This window comes from Cricetulus griseus (assembly GCF_003668045.3).
Source record: "Cricetulus griseus strain 17A/GY chromosome 1 unlocalized genomic scaffold, alternate assembly CriGri-PICRH-1.0 chr1_1, whole genome shotgun sequence".
NCBI lineage: Eukaryota > Metazoa > Chordata > Mammalia > Rodentia > Cricetidae > Cricetulus > Cricetulus griseus.
In genome coordinates, this window is record NW_023276807.1 from 222,238,446 (window position 1) to 222,259,082 (window position 20,637).

At 47.0% G+C, this 20,637-nt stretch overlaps 1 protein-coding gene across 2 annotated transcripts in view; it reads left to right on the plus strand.

Annotated features, from left to right (window-relative positions):
- Positions 1-2,751: 2,751 nt before the first annotated feature.
- Positions 2,752-20,637, plus strand: part of Ebf2 (EBF transcription factor 2) — a 196,473-nt gene continuing 178,587 nt past the window's right edge. Inside the window, exons 1-6 of one of the 2 annotated variants that reach the window (XM_035452552.1) lie at positions 2,752-3,397; positions 5,681-5,837; positions 6,886-6,949; positions 7,199-7,254; positions 7,703-7,776; positions 14,251-14,319. In XM_035452552.1, the coding sequence (XP_035308443.1) occupies positions 3,267-3,397; positions 5,681-5,837; positions 6,886-6,949; positions 7,199-7,254; positions 7,703-7,776; positions 14,251-14,319 (551 nt within the window). In that variant the 5' untranslated portion in view covers positions 2,752-3,266. The remainder of the gene's footprint in view (positions 3,398-5,680; positions 5,838-6,885; positions 6,950-7,198; positions 7,255-7,702; positions 7,777-14,250; positions 14,320-20,637) is intronic. The other variant, XM_027390269.2, reaches the window with a different exon arrangement.

Below are 20,637 nucleotides of genomic sequence, written 5' to 3' on the forward strand. Positions count from 1 at the left end.
GCGGAAAGACCCTCTAGGCGCCACGATTGCTGAGCGCTGCAGCCACCAGCACTGCTACTTCGGTGCTACTTCGCCGCGGGTGGTCAATTCTGCTGTCACCCTCCCGAAGACCTCCCTCCACCCACAACCATAATCAGAGCCAAGGCTGTGGACAGAAAGGCGCCCACCTCGCACAAGCCTCGCAGTACTAGGCACAAGGCCAACTGCTCCTCCGCACTCGGCCTGGAATGCCATCTCCACCTAGAAGGAACTTCTGGACTCTGGGCTAGCCACCCTAGGGGACCCAGAGCTGCGGGTCGGCAGGTTGTCTCAGTGACTGAGGGGCCGCATGAAGGGCTCCCTCAGCGCAGCCGACTAAGGGCTTGGAGTCCCTCGGGCTTAAAGATCTAGAGGCAAGGTACTGGCAAACCATCTCCCAGAAGGGCACCGCCACCCTGAACTTGTCACCCGAGAGGAGGGAGGTGGGTCGCCACCGACGAGGGTATGCTTTGGAGAAGACGGCCGGGAGCCGGGAGAAAGGAATAATTCTTTCGCTTCCTGAGGGGTATAATTTGGGCGGCAGCTGCTACTGGTGAAAAAATAGGCGTCAGCGACCTTGGCGCTGCCCTTTAACCCTGAGCCTCCGGGGTCTCAAGGTCCGGACTAGGCTTGAGCCCAGTGCTGCCCCGCAGCCCCTCGGGCTCTGGGCATCTTTCTCTTACACTTTCGAGGTGTAACTGATAAAGTTTCCTTGGGGAGCTTAAGACAAAACAAAGCAAAACAAAAGCAAGTCTTCATCCACACGTCAGAGGGCTCACTGGCTGGTAATACTCTCCACGGAGGAACCCGAGGCCTTGCCCAGCTAGGACAGGGCTGGGACAAGAAAGACAAGGGGAAGGGATTACTTAAATTCTGCAGATTTACAAAAAAAAAAAAAAAAAAAAAAAAAAAAAAAACGAGCAGGCGGGGTTAGAAGGCTCTGGGTGATTTTCCTGGGTCGCAATTATTCGTAAAATCTTCGCATAGCAGAGAAGCGTGGAGCTGAAAGCGCAATAGTGGATGTTATCGCTACCAGTTTCTCCCTAATCTCCCTCTTCTTTTGTTGGACCACTGACTTATGTAACTCAGCCATTCCATTTTCTTATACTCAACTGCACCGCAAGCCACCCCTCCTCCCTTTTAAGCCACCTAGGAAGGCCGAGCCAGGGGCCTGGCGTTGGGGTACACCAGGAACTCCAGCCTCTTTCCCTCCAAACCACCACATCAGTATGTGAAAAGAGGACTCGCGCTTCCATCAGCTTCCAAGCGAGTCTCTGCGAAAGACCGAGAGCAGATCTAGTGGAGCACCATCCCGCCTGCGCAGTTTGCAGTCGCAGTTTGCCCCTGAGGTGAAGTGACGTGAACAGGTCCCTTTCCGTGAAGAGCCGCAGTCTCTGAAAGAGCAAGCTTCCTGTTCGCTATCCTGGCAAACGCTCACCCCAGGCGCTGTGTCCTCTAGCGGCTAACTCTCGCAGTTCATCTGTGAACGCTCACCTACACCTAGGGGGTCCGATCAGGACTCAATTGACACTCAAACCTGAGCTCTGAGTGGGGAGGGAAGTCTCCCGAATGTAATGAGGCTGGGAGGCTCGGGTGCAGTCGCTCGAACCGCGGCGCAGCTGATTGTCTCCTCCACGGCAGATGGTCTTTGAGCACAGATTTGCATTCATTGTCTTCAAATCTGTTTTCGCGCTGGCGTTCTAGATTTCAACAGCAGATCTACGCGCAGATCAGAATACAAAAAGAGAAGCAAGAAAATAACACCCAGCCAGGAGGATTTTTTTTTTTTAATAGGCACCTCGAGGCGTCTAGGGTTTCAGCTATTTTGTGGAGCTGCCGCCGCTTCCCGGCCACCAACCCTCGCGACCACAACGCTAGGCGGACAAAGTTTCCTGGACTCCCTCGCAGCCGCCTCTTGTCTCCTCCGCAGGGTTCCCTGGGCTTCAGGGATTGGGGAGGGAGATACAAGGGAGGTTCCCGAAACTGCACCCGGCAGTTCTCAGCCTGCCAAGCTGTCAGCAACCTCTCCCATCTGCAAAGGTGCGTGCTACCACCCTCCCAGGACTGTTTTCCTTAGCTCCCCCACCATTTCCCTCGGCATTATATTTATTTAAACTGCACTTGAGCCTCACTCGTCCACACTCCGCTCTTGCCTTCCTTCATCTCTCCTCTCCTTTTAACACTTGTAGCCCTCACGCGAAATGAGAGTCACCCTGGAACTCTATGAGACTTGGGACCGGCTCAGGAAAATGGATGCCCTGGGGGAAGTGTTTGCATAAAGCGAGTGCAGGTGGTCATACTTTCTGCTTGCTGCCAAACGTGCACACAGATCCAAACCCGGGGAATGAATCTGCTGGGTCCCCCGCAGGCGAAAAAAACACTGCACCTAGAGGCAAATCCGCTCAGGCTTCCTGCTCCCGGGATCAGACAGAGCCATCATGTTCCTAACTCTCAGAATCCGGGTACTCTGTTTCAGTGCAGGATTTGGGGGCCCCCTTCCCACGCAGGCCAAGCACTGGGGGTCCCGACCCAGACTCTGCTCCTACAGCTTGCAGTAGCCTTTCACCTCCCGGACTTCGGGCAACCGGGAGCGTGGAGAACGCCGCGGGGACAACGTCCGCCCGGCTTGCCCAGAGCCGGCCAATCCCGGGCGTCCATGCAAATGAGGCTCCTTATCGGGCCTCGGCTCCGCCTCCCGCGGCCCGGGTTGTAGTAACCATTCATGGGGCCCGCGCGCGGCTGCAGCCCGGCTCCGCTGCGCTCTCAGCCACCGCCTCCTCCAGGCTCCGGGTCTTCCCCTTCCTCTTACAACTGATCCTGTTGGGGATTTTTTTTTTTTTTTTCTATATTGGAACGGTGGGGAGGAGCAGGGAGGGGGGACCAGGAGGAAGGGGAGAGATCAGGCAGCTTTCTATCTCCTCCTGTTTTTCCCAGAACAGGTGATGCTTCTAAATTGTGATCACTTTTTGGAGAAAGCTCTGCAACTGGAAGGATGCGGGCGACCTAGGGTGGTGGAAGTCCCGAGGCGGCAGATCTGAAGCCACCGAGGATAAAAACCCAAACTTTTGACTGCATCGTGCGTGTAGGGAAGGGCTGATTATTGCTTTTCAAGAGGGTCCCAAACTTCGCCACTTGCCCTCTTTCTCGGATTGCTTGTGAGAACACCGTTTGCTGCCCTCGTTGGAAAGTCGGGGCGGTGTTGTCGTAAAGTCACTTTTAAGGCGACAGTAGAGGATTAGACTTTTTAAATGTTTGGGATTCAAGATACGCTAGGAAGAGGACCAGCTCTGAAAGAAAAGTCGCTGGGCGCCGAGATGGATTCGGTCAGGTCCTGGGTCCGGAACGTCGGCGTGGTGGATGCCAATGTCGCGGCTCAGAGGTAATGAGACTGGAGCCATTGTGCTCTGGAAGTCTCTGGCTGTCTGTCTCTCCATGTGTCCCTCTCCCCTTCTCCCTCTGTTTCTCTCTGTCCCCGTCTGTCCTTCCAGGCCATGCGCATTGGGGCTCTCCCGGGGGCGGGCAGGTCGCTGAGGCCAGGGGAATCCTCCGGCAGCCAACATTGGAGTTTCTGAACTACCGAGGTCATAGGTGTTTCTCCTTCACTCCTTCCCACAGTCCATTCTTTGCGGGGGAAATATTTTAAAGTAGCATTACAGCGTCATACCTCAGCATTTACTCATGGAGTCTAGAGGAGCAGAGCGTGAGGACCCGAGCTGGCAGCCCGCACAGCAGCGGAGCCGGCTTCCCGGCCACTTCAAGGTTTCTCCACGCCGCCTGCGAGCGCCTTTCCTCCGACATCTTTCTGGATGGTTCCGAGACTCTGGGAGCCCAGCGGCCAGATGGTGGCGGCGGCGAGAGGATCCGGAAAGGCCTGAGCGGCTGCAGGGGAAGGCAAAGCTGCCGGGAGCTCTGGGATAGGGGACAGGCAAGCAAGAGGGTCCTGGGTCAGAGAGAGTGGTCCCGACAAACCGAGGGGGGCGAGAAATTAAAGATGAAGGATCGAAGCACAGGAGAAGTCGAGGGAGAGAAGAAAAAGGAGATCCGTCGCCTGAGCCGAAGAGCCGATCAGCTTCCAATTTTGCGGGCTCCTCAAGTTGAGTTTTGTTTCCAAATCTTCAAGTTTGTGGATGGTAAAGTCTTGTCTACTGTTCCATCCCATGAAGACACTGGAATCCTCCTTCTCCTCATCGCTTCTCAACTGGAATTCGTAGCCTTCGTGTCTCTGTCTCCGAGAGGCTGCTCCCTTAGTCTCTCAAGAGCCTACAAACTTCTCCCACGACTGCTATCTCTCCCTCCGCTCTCCGCGCCAGCCTCCTTTAACATAGACTTCACACCGAGAAATGACCCTCCCCCCTTTCCAACCAGGCTCCATCTCCTGGCGTCCCGGGTAGAGCGAACTGACTGCCAACCTTGAAGGAGCCAAAGCAGAGGCCGCACGCCGGGTGACTGAAGCGGCGGCTGCGGTGCCCGACTGCCACCACTCCGGCGCCGGGATGCTCAGTTGTCTCTGAAGCAGATGGTACCTAGCGGCGCCCGCGGTTCTCAACAGCGGTCTGAGGACTCGCCCCGGCGGCAAGCCGAGGAAACCAAGGCAGCTCAGCAGATCCACACTGTGATCCATCTCCTAGGGGGACTTAAAGGCATTGTCCACGCTCTTGTCTTCCGATCCGAAATAAAATGCACCTTGTTAAAGTTTGAACAGGCAGTCAGAATCTAGCCAAAAATGTACACCTTTCAAAAAAAAGTAATGGTGATCGTGCCCGACACAAGAACCCAGAAGACCCTAGGGCCACCAGGCGGCTCTTGACATCTGTCAGTTTGCCAGCGCCACAAGATTTTCAGTTATATGTGGCAATAACGGAGACAGGTATACATGGAGGTTCCGTGTACACATTCACCGCTCTGGAGGGCTCCGGGTCCACCTTTACCCAGTCAGGCAATTTGGAGAAAACGCTTGAGCACGGATCACCCGGGTCCCTGGCTAAGACACTGATTGCCTCCTAACACTTTGGCTTCTCCACGTGGAGCAGCTCTGGGGGGCGAAGTCCTCAAGTAGCAAGTGTTCGTCCCTAACCCGCTTTCCCTAGCAATGACTGTGGGGATTTTACAGTGGCAGTGGCGCTGTCCTAGATGCAAATTTTGGTAGAGTAAGCCAAACCGTGGGTGAGGCCTGAGGACCAAGATTTGGACTCTTCGTTTCCCATCTTTTAGGCTGTGTCACAGATCTGGTAACTCATTAGACAGGAATTAAAGGGGTGACTTGCTCAGATGCAAAAGAATCTCAACCCCCCCCCCCCAAGCTGTGTCACAGCTTTGAGGTTTGGCAGCAGGCTGATGGAAAAGATGGGGCAGTTGTCTGGGGGTTTAGAAGCGTTTCTCAGGACTTCATCTGGCAGCCCTGATCTTTCGCGTTGGTGACAGAATTCTGGGAGGCTGTATAACTAACTGTGTGGTGGGAGCAAGCTGCCTATTACAAGTCTAAGACAGTGTGCTTCTTAATCTGGGAATGGTAAAGGACCTGGAGGTTTCAGGTACTTGGGGCCTGGGTTGTAGGCCTCTTGGCCTCTCTGCATTGTGGTTTGGGCACGTTAGTAACTGCCTAACACTCTTGTCTTTCTCTCTTTCCCGGTGTCCTGTCCCCTTCCCATCTCTTCCCGTGCAGCGGAGTGGCCCTGTCCCGGGCCCACTTTGAAAAGCAACCTCCCTCTAACTTGAGGAAATCCAACTTCTTTCATTTTGTGCTGGCGCTCTACGACAGGCAGGGACAGCCGGTGGAGATCGAGCGCACGGCCTTCGTGGACTTTGTGGAGAACGACAAAGTAAGCAGACCCCTGGCGCCCCCCTCCCAGGCCTAATAACTCCCTCCCTGCAAAGCACTAAGAATTCCATCTGTCACTTGCGACACTTTCCCGCTCGCATCACGAGGGATGATAAATTGAGGCTTCTCACCCTCAGCCTCTAACTCAGTGGACGCCTCCCCACTCGGCTGGTCCTGCTCCGAAATCAGGCAGGCACTGCACTGCTTGTGGCAGGCAGTGCCGCAGTGCGCGCGAGCGTCTAGTCTAGTCTTCGGGTCAGTAGTAGCGACAGGCCACCGACTGACCTCGGAGAAAAAGTTCTTTAGAACGTAGTTTAAAAAGTATAACCAACTGCCACTGTCAGTCTCCAGGTTATTTTATTATTATTTTCACCTGGCAGCAGGAAGAGGGCAAGCGGGTGCAGGTTTGTCATTTCAGTGGGAACCCTGACCAGCCTTCCAGGGCTCGCTTTCTTTCTCGTTGAAACCCTTTACTCCCGTAACAACGGAGGGTCTCCTTTGAACTTAAACTCTGATTTGAGGGCTGGATTTGATCTGAAATGAAGGGTTGTTTACCTAAACCAATATATGCCCAACAGCTGTGGCGGGCCCCAGCCTCCTGAGCCATGCAAAGGGAAACCTTTAGCCAGTTGCTAAAGGTCCGGGAGCTCTGGGCCTGGTCACTCACATTTTTGCGGAACTAATGCTGCCCTTCTAAAGGAGAGGCGGCTCACTTTTCTCCCTTCAGAGAGAAGCTCAGGGGCTTGCTAAGGGCAGATGGATTGGGGTGGGGACTATTTAAAGAGAGTGTTGGTGTTGGTGTCTGGTTATCACTGCCCAGAGGCAGGGGTGCACTTATGAGGACATTTTTAAGAGTGAGAGACAAGGGCTGGTGAAGGTCAAGTGGCTACAAGCCTTGACAAATTTCCCAAGGTGGCCAATGGCAGGAGATGCTCCTTGCACTTTGGCCCGGGCCGGGGTGGGGGGAATTGTTCATGACCTGTTTCTCTCATGGCGGGGGAGGGGGGGGTACCAGAAAGTCCAAGAATGAAGGGTTTCTGTATTTTTAGGAGCAAGGCAACGAGAAGACCAACAACGGCACCCATTACAAGTTACAGCTCCTTTACAGCAACGGTAAGTGACATAGTGGGCAGGCGTCTAGCGGCCAGGGAGTAGGGCTGTCTACTGCCTACTGTGTCCAGAGTCAGTAGACTAGTGAGTGCAGGTTCTGGCTGGGGATGACAATGGAGGGGTGACCCCCTCCAGGTCAGTTCCATTAAGGGGTCTGTGGCCTGAAAGGCTGGCTCGAGGGCAGGGAAGGGGTTGGGATGTGAGAGGGTCCCTGCTGTCATTGCCCACCACTGCCTGTCTCCTTCCCTGCAGGTGTCCGCACTGAACAGGACCTCTATGTCAGGCTCATCGACTCTGTCACCAAGCAGGTGAACCCTGAGGGAGTTGCTATTGGCTCCCTGCTCTCCTGGTTGTCTATGACTTCTGCCCCTAGCATGATTTACAGTACCTCACCTCAAGTACACACTGGGAAACAAACAAAACAAAATGAAAACAATCCTCTCTCCTCATTTCATATGCTGTGGGGGAATGCTGGGTGGTGGGGGTGGTGGTGGTAAATAAAGGGCCGAAGACAGCAAGCAGTTATTGGAAGATTCAGTTCACTGGGGTATTCCTCTTTGCTAAGAACTAAGGGGCAGATTTCTATATTAATCAGGCAAAGGCTCTAGTTCTGTGCCAGAGCCCTGGGGCAGGGAGTGTGTGTGTGTGTGTGTGTGTGTGTGTGTGTGTGTGTGTGTGTGTGTGTGTACCAAGTTTTGTACTTGTTCTAAAGTCCTGTCTTTGCCTCTACCCTGTCTATGCTTTCCTTTCTGACAGCCCATAGCCTATGAGGGACAGAACAAGAATCCAGAAATGTGCCGGGTTCTGCTGACGCATGAGGTGATGTGCAGGTAAGAGCCACCTTTTTCCTGGCCTTGGCTAGAAGCTCCTGGGACTGCTTTGCCAAAGACACCTGGCAGATTTGTCCCTGGGCTGATCTTGAAGAATGCTGCTGCTTAGGCATCAGGCCGGAGTTGAATTTGGGATAAAAGCTTCCCCCAAGACACTCTGTCTTGGGGGTAGAATTCCAACAGTGCCACTTGTGGAGTTAGTTGCTGAGCCCTAAGCCCTGGGTTGACTTAGTTGAGGCAAAGCACCACCAGAGGGCTGAGAGGCCAGGTCCTAAGCCCCAGTCCTTCCAGGAGATGCCTGGGCTTTTTATCCCCTGCTGGCAAAGTTGCTTTTCCCATGACTGTAAGATTTCACACCAGGGCTGTTTCTCAGGTCAAGAAGGAATCATAGGACAGAAAAAAAAAATCAGTTGAGTCGGGGCACCAGAGGGTGCACAGATAGGGAGAAGCCCAAGCTTGGTACATCTGGGGTCCCAGGAAAAGTGGATTTATAGGCTCCCACACTGTGAAAAGTACAGTCTACTGGAGTTCTTTCTGCCTGCCCTCAGAGCCCAATCCATTTTATTTTGAACTCTGCATATTGCCCCCTTTCTTCTACTTAAATAGAAGAAAATTAGTGGTGATGGTGGTAAATTCATTCTTACACTCAATCTTTCAGCTCATGTTTTTGGAGTGCTCAGTGTGTGCTGTCTAGTGGATAGGGTTTTAATGAGCCGTCCATAAATGGGAAAGGATATATGAAGAGGATTCTGGGAAGAATGCCTTTCGTATAAAACAGAAAAGTCTCTTTTGTACACACATTTCCCTCTCTCCAAATTTCTGCTCTCAAGTCATTGACTGTTCTTCCCATTCCTGGCAGTTTGGGGATAACTGCAGGCCATCCAACTTAGTAGGGACTGTTCCATAGGAAGCTCTCTCTAAAGCCCTCCCTGCCACCTCAGTCCAGCCAATAAGAAATCATAGCAATTAGACATGCTTGTTTAGGTTGTGGCCAAGTATTAGAAAAGCAAATTCACCAAGAGGCAAAGTTGAGGCCTGACCATGACCTCAAGAGAACGGCATCAGTGCCAGAGCCTGAGGAGGGTCTGGGCAGGGGTGGGGGAGATACTCCATTACTTTGGATCACTTGATAGGTCTGGTCAGAAGGAAAATATCATTCCTCCAAAACACCCTTGCCTGTCATACTTAGACTACACAGCCACAGCATTTTGAATTGGTTGGCTAGTCAAAAGGAGGTTTCTTCTCTCTCTCTACACTTCTAAGTATCATTGTTTGGAGAGACAATCTTAAAAGAAAAGAAAGGCCCCAAGTAGCCAGTGCCTAATGAATTCTCCCTATCACTTTAAATAATTCTCTCACACCCCATGCAGCTGTAGTTAAGGATGACTTTTATTTTTTAAGCCTAATCAAATCTTCCTCATTTTATGCTATTTAAATAGCAGCATCAATTTTTAAAGCCTCTAGTTTAGTCTGCATTAGTAACACAATATAAAAATTTAATGTACTGTAACTTCTCTGCAGTGGAGAGCCAGGAAGATGTACTCTTTCTTTCTTTCCAAACTAGATTCTCAAACAAATATTAATTATGAGTGAATAAACAATTGGTTGGTTGGGTTACTGTCTGCAGTGCCTGTGTGTGTGTGTGTGTGTGTGTGTGTGTGTGTGTGTGTGTGTTGGGTGATGAGAGATAGGTGAGTCAGAGGCACCGGGGATCTTCTCACTAGTCAAGGGAACTGATTCTCCTAGAAGGGGACCTGTTCCTTCTTCATTTGAACTGTCAGTTATAGCTGTCAATGATGGAGCATGAGTGCCCGGTTCTTCAGTGACCAATTAGTACACATACTTTTATTTCATGGTCTTGTATGGCATACCTGGGTACTTCCGGAAATGCCTTGTTATTCTGTAATTATTAGTAAAAGGTTTATTAACTGGTGTTTGGCTATGGTGGTGATGGTGGTGGTGGTGGTGGTGGTGGTGTGTGTGTGTGTGTGCACGCATGTGTGCTCGTGTGTGTGTGTGTGTGTGTGTGTGTGTGTGTGTGTGTGTGTGTGTGTAAACAAAGGCGCAAAAATTCATCTCTTTAGGAATAACTTTTTCTCTCTTCCACAGTGATCTCTGCTCTTCCCTGCCTTAGTTCATTTTGCCAATTATTAGCAAGGAGATATCTAGGTGTTATGTTGCTGCCAGCCACCCCTGTGCCCTCAATGCTCAGAGGGTTAAAAGATATTATAATTTGAACAGAAGTCGTCTCTAGGCCTACAGCTGGCTAATAACAGAGTTGTATTGAGCGTGAGCAAACCCCACAGCTGTGACTTTTCGCCACAAGGCGCAGGCTAGACAGGGCCCTAATCAGATGGGCCAGCCGGGCAGTGGGGCCAGTGTCTTTATCGGCCAGATGGTGTGAATTTAGACACTTTTGTTATGCAATCGCAGGGAGGAGTTGGGGAGAAGAAAACAAAACAAAAGCCACCATGCTGTGAGCTTATTTGAGTTTGAAATTAGAGACAGATTTTTGAAAGTTGAGGGTTGAATTTTAAAAACGAGTTTGCAAAGGAAAAGGACACATTAGCTTATCTTGGAGTTTGGCTGACTAGACACCCTCTGACTGAGACCAGGGCTTTTTTTTTTCTCTTTCCCCAGCCATCTTTTAATCTTTTTTGCATTTTCCTAAAAAACAAACAAACAAAAAATTCAGGTAAGAGTCAGGACTGTGATAAAAATTTCTCAGCCCCAACCTGTCAGCCGTAGCTTATCTTACTCCCACGACCCCCCCCCCTGCACACCTCACCCCTGCTTCAAAGATTCCATGGGAGAGGCCTGTGAGCAATTTGAATGTTTCAAACAGAAGACACCCCAAATAAATTGTAGAATAAACTAAACCAGGGACACAGAGAGACAGCTTTCACTTTCACACATTGGGAAAAGGAAACACCCCCAAAACCTTGGGGTAGTTTGAACCTATTCAGTCTTCTCTTCTCATCTATCTATATATCTATCTATCTATCTATCTATCTATCTATCTATCTATCTATCTATTCATCTATATTTTATATTTTATAGTCCTTGTCAGTTCAAAACAAAACAAAACAAAACAAATATCTTCTCAGGAACTTCAGACTGAGAGACCTGCCCGTTGGAGTACAGCCCTAAGCCTTTGAACTAGAATACCAAACCTGAAGCTGGTCATTCAGGCCTTTTCTAGGAAAGGAAAACAGTTAATGTCACCTGAGTAATTCAGGGACTCAGCTAACTGAGTGTTAGCTACCCACAGTGTTGGGATCTTGAGTTTATTGTTTCCTCTTGATTGTCAGGAACGATAAGACTGACTAATGCTTAAGAACCAAACACAACTAGAACATATTACTGAGAACTTTCTTTAAACACACACACACATACACACAGGAAAATAAATTTGTTTTAACTGAGAGACCCAGAAAAATTTTAAGGAGCATTCAAATGGGACAATACAATCACTTCTTATTACGTGTATATTTTTACTATTGAAGTTCAGTAGCGCAGTGAATGTCTATATCTTTTTCTCTGCTATGTGTTAACATTAAGAGGTGCTATCTCAGGGCCTTCCTGTTAGAAATAAAGGATCAGCCTTTACAGTTTCTCTGCATTTTTCCTCTATAAGCCATTTCCTTCCCCCCTCCTTGCTCCCTCACATTGCACCACCCTGGCACAAAGCTTACTTTTTTTTTTTTTAATAATTTTTTTTTCTGTTTTACTACAGAGGAAATCCCTGTGGAAAGCAGCTAAATTCAGCTGAGCAATTTTGCAAACTTACAGGCCTCCTCAGAATCATTCCTCCCCAAACTAAACAGATCGGCACATTTGAGGGCATATGTGATTGTAATTAAATTGTACCAGTGTCGCACACGTATTTGGGGCAAGGCCGACAAGCTGGTGACGTTAAGGGAGAGTCTAGTTTCGAAGGTTTTTAGGTGGCCTGTGTATGTGAGGCTTTTGGAACTGTGGAGCTATATAAAGTTATTTTGCCTGACCAGCTAAAGTTAACACATTGACAGAAAGAATACTCCAGATATGGGAAAGGTGGGAGCCGGAAACACTGTGGGTGGGAAGTTATTGGGAATACAAGGGCTTTGGGAGGCTGGAGTACAGCTGGCCGGGATTTTTTTTATTGCTGTTAATCTTGGGATGAATTGAAATTTTAAAAGCTAAGATCTAATATAATTTCAAAGGTCAAATATTATTTCAGAAAGTCCCAATGGCAAAGACTGGCATTCAGAAAAGTTGAGACAATTTTTAATATTTACTAATTTGATACATGTCTTTGAGCTGACTTGTGTCCATCTGATGAGCAGGCATTAATGTCTCTCAAGGGCCTTCTACACTCTGAGGGCAGTACGGCTGGCCACTGATTAATCCATATATCTCTGGTAAGAGAGATACATTGCGAAAGTTTGTAAATGTTCACTTACAAACAAATGGGTGGCTGGGGAAATCGCTCAGCAGTTAAGAACACTTGCTGCTCTTAAAGAGGACCCAGGTTCAGTTCCTAGCACCCATATAACAGCTCATAATCACCCGTAACTTCAGTTCCAGGGGATCCAACACCCTCTTCTGCCCTCTGTAAGCACCAGGCATGCACGCGGTACACATACATGCATGCAAAACACTCATACATATAAAGTAGAATAAATAAAATCTTAAAAAAATTTCTTGCCAGATATGGCTAGCCTGGTTTAGAGTGTAAGTTCAAGGACAGTCAGCACTACACAGAGAAATCCTATCTCAGGAAAACAAAACAAATTCTTTTTCTGCCTATGTTTTGCCTGTATGTATGTCTGTGTATAATATGAATGCCTGGTGCCCTAGGTGGCTATAAAAGGGCATTGAATCCCCTGGATCTGAAATTACAGATGTGAGCCACCATGTGGTGCTGGGAATTGAACTTGGGTCCTCTAGAAGAGCAGTCAGTGCTTTTAACTGCTGAGCCATCTTTTCATCCCCTCCAATTGTTTATGTTCAGTTCTGTGGAGGATCAGAAGGTGAATGGGCTGCGGAGGGTCACTGAGCAGATCCCTGACTGGGCTGGGGCAGGTTTGGGGTCTCTTGTTGCCATGTGGGCTTCTTTCCTATTTCTCTTGTACTATTATAATTTGTATGAACTCTCATTTCTTCCTTCTCATCAGCTGAACCATAGACACCGTTCTAAAGATAACCAACTCAGACATTTTCTGGAGAAGGGAAGCAAAACTCGGGAGGGATTTTGGACCAAGTTCATGTAGTCAGTGACGGCTTAGGCGTCAGGTCTTTAATTCCTGGTCCAGCAGTTTCTCAGTTGGCACTATCCTAGGTCTGAGCTGCTGAGGAGCCATGTGTGGCAGCACCCACATGCAGGTGGTTGTTACAAACGTGTATGAGATATCTCCAACTGGTAGGCATGGTCATGATTTGCTTATAAACTATGTCAAGGCTATAGGCTAAGTCAACCATATTTGATAGTGAGAATTCAATGTCTGTTGTCTGATGAGAAGCCGTTAGGGATTTGTGTACCATGTTGGCCTGTTTGTCTGTTTGCTCTCTCAAGCCATTCAGAGCCTTTCACTGCTGTTGTAATTGCTCTGGGGGCCTCGCCCCTTCAACATTTCTCTGTCTGTCTGTCTGTCTGTCTGTCAGTCAGCCAGCCAGCCAGTCAGTCAGTCAGACTCCTTGTACTTTACAGAGGGGGCACTTTGGGAGGCAGAGACATTAGGAATGGGATTTGATGCATTCAAGTCCGATTTCTGTTCTGCTGTTCTGATGAAAATTGTTAGCTACCTTTTTCCAACTTGGGGTTTCATTTCCTCCTGATTTTAAAATGTATAACATTCTTTTTTAAAAAATACATTCATTTTTACAAAATGTATAAGACTTATACACTTTAAAATGTATAATTTCTCTTCTTCTTCTTCTTCTTCTTCTTCTTCTTCTTCTTCTTCTTCTTCTTCTTCTTCTTCTTCTTCTTCTTCTTCTTTGGAAAATGATGAGTGGATAAATAAATGCTTAGTTTTCCAGAGAAAGCTAGTAGGTCAATAAGGTTTACAATAGCCCAGGCAGCTACTCTTGGTCTATTTTATGCATTTTTGCACTCTTTTTTCTCTAAATATTTATTGGGATACAAAGACCTAAAATACACTTTCATAAAATCATCGTACATCAGCCTGGACGTGACCTCATAGACCTTAAAATGCAAACATCTGTGGCTAAGTTACAGATATGGCTCTTGGGAAAGCCGAGGCTTGCCAGCCTGTGAGATAGAGAATTTGAATGAATTTGGAGGCTTCAGATTCAGTTTTTCTCTTTTTCTTTAAATAAATAGAACATTGTTACAAAGTTTGTTCTTGTGCGGTTTATAGTCCGGAGGCTACTTTGGCCATTTGGGAATGTTCTTGTGCTGTGTACTCATTGAGCCTTTTCAGTTTGATACAGTTTCTTTCATTGTTCTGATTTCCTCCCCCTCTACAGTCGATGCTGCGAGAAGAAGAGCTGCGGGAACCGGAATGAGACTCCATCAGACCCCGTCATCATTGATAGGTAGGGGGAATGCGATTTCTGCTGTTTAGTTTTTTTCTTTTGTGAGTCTCAGCTCTGGGGACTGACTGATCCTGGGGGACTTTACTGTCATCTTGGCTTTTGTATTTTCTACAAGGCACAAAGCTCCTATAGCTGGGATTTAGGAATCGGGACCTTCCTTTTATTTTTCTTTATTCACTTTATTTAAAATGTAATCTTTGGTGTTTGGAGATGAGGCTTTGTTTTTGCAGCTCAGGTGTGCTTAAACTTGTGCTTTTCCTGCCTCAGCCTCCCAGGTGCTGAGGCACAGGCTTGTTCTAGGACCTTCATTTCAGGGAACTCCGAATCACTGGCAGGTTTATTTGCCCTAACTTCAGTCTTACTAGATGTGTGAATGACAAAAGAAGGTGAGGCCTTGGCCCTACCACTGCCCCTGTTTGGCAGGGTATGACCAAATCCTTTCTCTGGAGGAACCAGTACATCCCAAATTCAACGTCACTTTTTTATTTTTTTTTATTTTTTTATTAACCATGTTTGATGGCTGTTGTTGGCCTTGAAGCCTGTCATCTCAAGTACCCATGTAGGGGCTCCTGATAAATTCATTCTTACACCGAGTCCTTCCTGCCACACAGGACTACAGTCTGGCTTCTACGCTGTGTTCAGAGTGAAATAGATTCTCTAAGACAAGATGCTAATTCACTGAGATGCGATTTAGGCCTCCTCAGCTGTCTGTTTTTGTGATTGGAAACAGAACTTACAAACCAACGAAGAAATACCAAATTAACTTCCAGCAATCATGTAATTTTTTAAGAAACCCCATATTCCCATCCCTAATTTTTTCTCTTTCGTTAAAAAACGGGAAGAATTCCCTGTTGCTTCTTTCTCTGGGTTTTCATGTTTCTAGCCAGGTCCTGAAATGGTTCGGAGAGACCTCCGTCTCCAAAGTTGTTATTCTAATATTCCAGTATATTCTCAGTGGGGAGGATGGAGCCGCTGGCATTTTTCCCAGGAAAGTCAGCTTGCTTTCTGCATGGAAAGTGTAGCACAGCCACAGGGACTGACAAGGTTGGACTTGTGATCCTGTCCTAGCACTTGACCTTGGCCAATGCACTCAGCATCATTGTTCATCCATGGTAACGTGATGGCTGTTAGGGAGATGCTGCCTGCTGCTGTGGGCTGCAGGAGATGATGGAGATGCCTGGAAGAGGGAAATGAACAAGTGGAAAGTGTTTGTTGGATGTGTATGATAACTTTGTTATTTAAGGGTAGTTTTTTTGTTTGTTTTTTGTTTTTCTGATATTTACAAAAGTGCAAACTTAAATATATATCATTGGAAGGACTCTCTAGGACCATTCATTCTCCTCATTTTATAGATTGAAAAACAAAAACAACAGCAAAAAAAACAAAAAACAAAAAAAACAAAACCCCAAACCCAAAAACTCAGAGTCTCAGAGTGGTGACATGGTGTACCCAGCTGATATGGCAGAATCAGGATATAGTTGATCTTACTGTAAGGCACCTTCTTCTCTCAAGGCAACAACTGCCATCTCTAAGCATGTTTCCTGCTCTAACCAGTTCATAGGGGCTGCAAAGTATGTCGTTTCTGTACTACCCTGCAATGCCTATGGATCCTCTGGGAACTGGGAGCACATGCAAGCAGCCTAGATGCAAGTCTTGTCCATTGGAGTGTGCACACAAGTTCACTGATTTTCACCTAGTCTTTGTGGAGTGTGTGTGTGTGTGTGTGTGTGTGTGTGTGTGTGTGTGTGTGTACTTGTGTGAGTGCATGTGTGTTCATGCCTGTGAGTGTGCCACAGTGCTTGTGTGAAGTTCAGAGGAGAACTTTGGATGATGGCCTTTGGTTTCCATCTTGTTCAAGATAGGGTCTCTTGTTACTCACTGCTGGTTTCACGAGGCTAGCTGGCCCATTCCAGGTTCCCATCTCCCTGTAGAGGGCACTGGTATCACAGACTCTTGGGCTACTGATTGCCTTTTCTTGGGTTCTAGTGACCCAAACTCAAGTTGTCAGATTTTTTTGCTGTAAGCACTTTCCCTACTCTGACCCAAACTCATCATGTCTTTCCCACTAACTGTAGTCTTCTTTCAGGAAGGTTATCCAGTTGCATGACTGTCATATCTCTTCTTGGGATAAATACCCTGTAAGCCACTTTTAGAAATGTTTGCAAACCTGTAATCGCTAATGGACCCCTGTATCTTACAAGCACACAGTGACTCTGAGCTTCGCAGTAGCTCTTATTTTAAAAAGCTCCTTATTTTTAAAATGTACTCATGGAAAAAGCTGAACCTGCTCTCAGAAATATATGTTAAAGCACCAAAGACAGCAGTCTTTAAAAAAATAAACAAAACTATTATATATGTGTCTGTGTAGGGATTTGTACACATCATGCAGTTCCCGAAGAGGCCAGGAGAGGGTGTTGGGGTGGCTAGACATGGATGATGGGAACTAAACTCTGGTCCTCTGTGAGAGTACTATGAGTTCTTAACCACTGAGCCATCTCTGCAGCTCCTAAAAGGCAATATTCTTGCTTCTGTGGAGACAAAAGATTTTCATATTAGGTGTCTTCATAGGTTGTGTTAGAATTCTTTAAATTCTTTTAAGATGGTGAAAATTGTGTCCTTATATAACACGGAGTTTAACCTGACAGCGACATTTGTTTTAGCTGTCATATACACACCCAAACAGCCTGGTGAGGTTTCTGAGTCACCTGAAATATGTGTCACTCTCTAAATGTTGCACACGTACACATGGAAATACACAAACAGAACAGGGCTATAAACTGGTTAATGCCAGGTTTTAGGAGAACTAATTTTATTATGAACATACATATTTGTGCAATTTGCTTCTTGTAGAGCTCCCCTCCCCCGATGAACCTATGTTCTTACTGCTCTCAAATGTCTTTTGGGTGTAACCTCATCATCTTGCCTTCATTGTCAGAAGTGAGAAGACATGAGGTCAGGCTCCCCTTTGTTGGGTGGGAAGGTGGAGCTTGTATCGTGCAGTGGTTTGGTTGACCTGTGCATATGGTCCTTAGGTTCGATGTCTGCCAACTTGAAGGTGTCTGTTGTATTCCCTTACCAAGAACCAAAATGGGTGCAAAGTAGTTTATCTCAGATTCCCTCTGAGTAAATGTAGAAATCTCTCCTTTGCCCTTGTTCCTATACTGCCAGCTAATTATCTCAGCCCCTTCTCACCCAGCCTCAGCAGATGCAGTTAATTTACACCATCTCTCTGAGTCTCCTCACAGCATAGGCACACCCCCACTCCTGCTCAAGGGGAAGACTCTTTACTCCCTTGGATTTGTGAAAGTTCATGGAGGGGGAGGCTCAAGCATGATTCTCCAACTTTTCACCTCCTTTCAAGGATCCCTTTCATTTTTTGCCTTATTGAACTCAAAGCTGCCATGAAAGAATATGGGTGCAGCCATGCTTCCCTCTTTATGAATCAAAGAGAGATAATGGAATGGGAAGCAAAAAGAAGTCATCTTAGATATGTCCTCAACATCATCAATGGCCAATTAGAGTCTTTGGTCAGAAAGTGGCAAACAGCATTCCTACAGGACACAAGGGACCTTGAGCTGCAACAAAACAACTGGATTTCCCAAGGAGCCCTTGTGATTTCATTTCAGCAGCTACTCAGTTTCCAAGAGGTTGCTCCAATAAGAAAGGTCGAATTTTCCATTGTGTGGCTCCTTAACTGATAGTTAGTTTCACAGTAGGGGATCCCCTACCAGGAATTTAGTTCTCCATTTCTGAAGATTTAGCCCTAAACTTGGAGTTGTTCCAGCTAAATGGATCACTACCTTGACTGCTCTGGAAATATACACCTACTGTATGTGTGCGTGTGATTTATTTTTATTTTAGGTACATGAATGTTTTGCCTATGTGTATGTCAGTGCAGAATGTAGTGCAGAATCTCAAAGGTCAGAAAAGAGTGCTGGATCCGTTGGAGCTGGAGTTACAGACAGTTGTCAGCTACCATGTGGGTGCTGGGAAGGAACCTGGGTCCTCTGGAAGAGCAGTTACTTCTTTTAACCATGCAGCCACCTCTTTCTTTTTCTTTTTTCTTTTTTAAATTTGATTTTTAGAGACAGGGTTTCTCTGTGTAGCCTGGCTGTCCTGGAACTCACTCTGTAGACCAGGCTGGCCTCGAACTCACAGAGATCCACCTGCCTCTGCTTCCCAAGTGCTGGGATTAAAGATGTGCATCATCACTGACTGGCTCTATATTCTTATTTGTGTCCTGGGCATGCTTTTGTGAAGTTTTGCATAACCAGTCCTTCCTCCCAAAAGCTAGGTCAACACCCAGGCCAGAAGAACTTGTAAGCACCTGAAGCAGAAAAAACTGAGTGAGGGGAGGGCATCAGGTTCATTTACTTTTAGTATTAAAATTCAAATTCTGCTTTGGGAAAACACAAAACATGACAGATTTATGTTGTCTACTTGACAGTGGTCTACTATGATTTGGGGTTGGAGCGAGTCCAGTCCAATATGGTGGAGAAGGAGTGGCACAGGGCAGTGTTAGGACAGCAGGAGCCAGGGGGAAGCTCTCTCTCTCTCTCTCTCTCTCTCTCTCTCTCTCTCTCTCTCTCTCTCTCTCTCTCTCACACACACACACACACACACACACACACACACACACACACACACACATACACACACACACACCATAGACCCACAGAACACCAACACCAATGGCTTGGAGCAGGAAGCAGAGAGACTAGCCCAAAGTGGGCAGAGCTTAGCTTTTAAGCCTGCTTATGTTAGCCAGTTAAGCCCCACGACACAGGAAGGTTCAAAAAAGCGCCACCAGCTGGTGACCAGGTGTTCAAACACACAAACCTGTGAGGGATATTTCAAACCATAATAGTGACACATAATTCCTGCTGTGATCTTCAGCTATGTTTTGGCTGTGAAGAACTGTCTGGTAAAAACAAACAAACAAACAAACAAAACCTGCTTTCATTTGTGGTTCTGAAGGAAGCTCCAACTCAGTCCTATTGCCACCAGCCATGTGCTCTTTAAACTCTTCCATCTGGAAGTTTCTTTTGACTGACCATTGACACTCTGGGGTTGGACATAACCTCATAGTTCACAGGAACTATGAGGGACAGGCTCATTAGTGAAGGATGACTGGATTGGAATGTTCTTCACCCTTTTACACTTCAGCACCATGTTGTCATCTGCAAAGTTCATACTTGAGAACCTTGCAACTCTCTCTCTCTCTCTCTCTCTCTCTCTCTTACACACACACACACACACACACACCATAGTCCACAGAACACCAACAAAACAAAACAACAAAAACCAAACCTTCTAATGCCTTGGGTAATTTTATGACTTTGCATTGGGCTGTCTTCAGAGCTACCGTGGGACACATGTGCAGTGTAGACATGTTCGTAACCCCACCCTTCGAAAGCCTCATAAAAACTGGATGGGTGCAGAAGGCAAGACTTCTGTTTTGAATCTTTGCAATTTTTATTTACTTATTTACTTATCTATTGTGTGAGTATAAACATGCTTCAGTATATATGTGTTGGTCAGAGGAATACACGGAGGAGTTGGTTCTCTCCTTCCATTATGTAAGTCCTGGGGATTGAACTTAGTTTGATCAGTCAGGCTTGGCAGGAAATGCCAGTTCCCTTCTGAGCCATTTGAATCTCTGTGGGAGGAGCCTCCTCCTATGTAATCATGGAGGGCATGAAAAGAACCTGTCCAACCCATTCCTCACACACTAAACGGTGCAGTCTTGCCAGAGGGCGTTCATCTCAAGTGTTTCTGAGCTTCCCTGCTGCTCTACCCTCTGGAGCATTGGTGTGTTTGTGTATATTTTATTTTTCAAGTAGCCAAATGAACAACAGAATGATTGTGATTCAAAAAGCTTCCTTAAATAATATCTGGAGTTTAATTGCCCACAATGAGTTTTGGGGGATTTTTTTCCCTTTTTTGTATGTTTGCTTAAAGTGTAGTAAAATATATGTAACATGAAGTTTACCGTCTTTACCACGATGAAGCTTGCAGTTTAGGCAAGCACATTTTCATGTCACTGTCGCTGCTGTCCACCCATAGAGCAACTCTAGGCTTCTGAAACTACAATTCTGCACCCACCAAATGACTCCCTATTCCTTCCTACCCCAAGTCCCTGGTACCCACCTGTCTACCTCCTGAATCACATATAAAAGATTTGTGCATCCTTTGTTCTTCTGGGATTAGCTTGTTTCACTTAACATAGTATCTTCGAGGCATCTCCATATTGCATCATGAATGCATGTGTGTGTGTGTGTGTGTGTGTGTGTGTGTGTGTGTGTGTGTGTGTGTGTG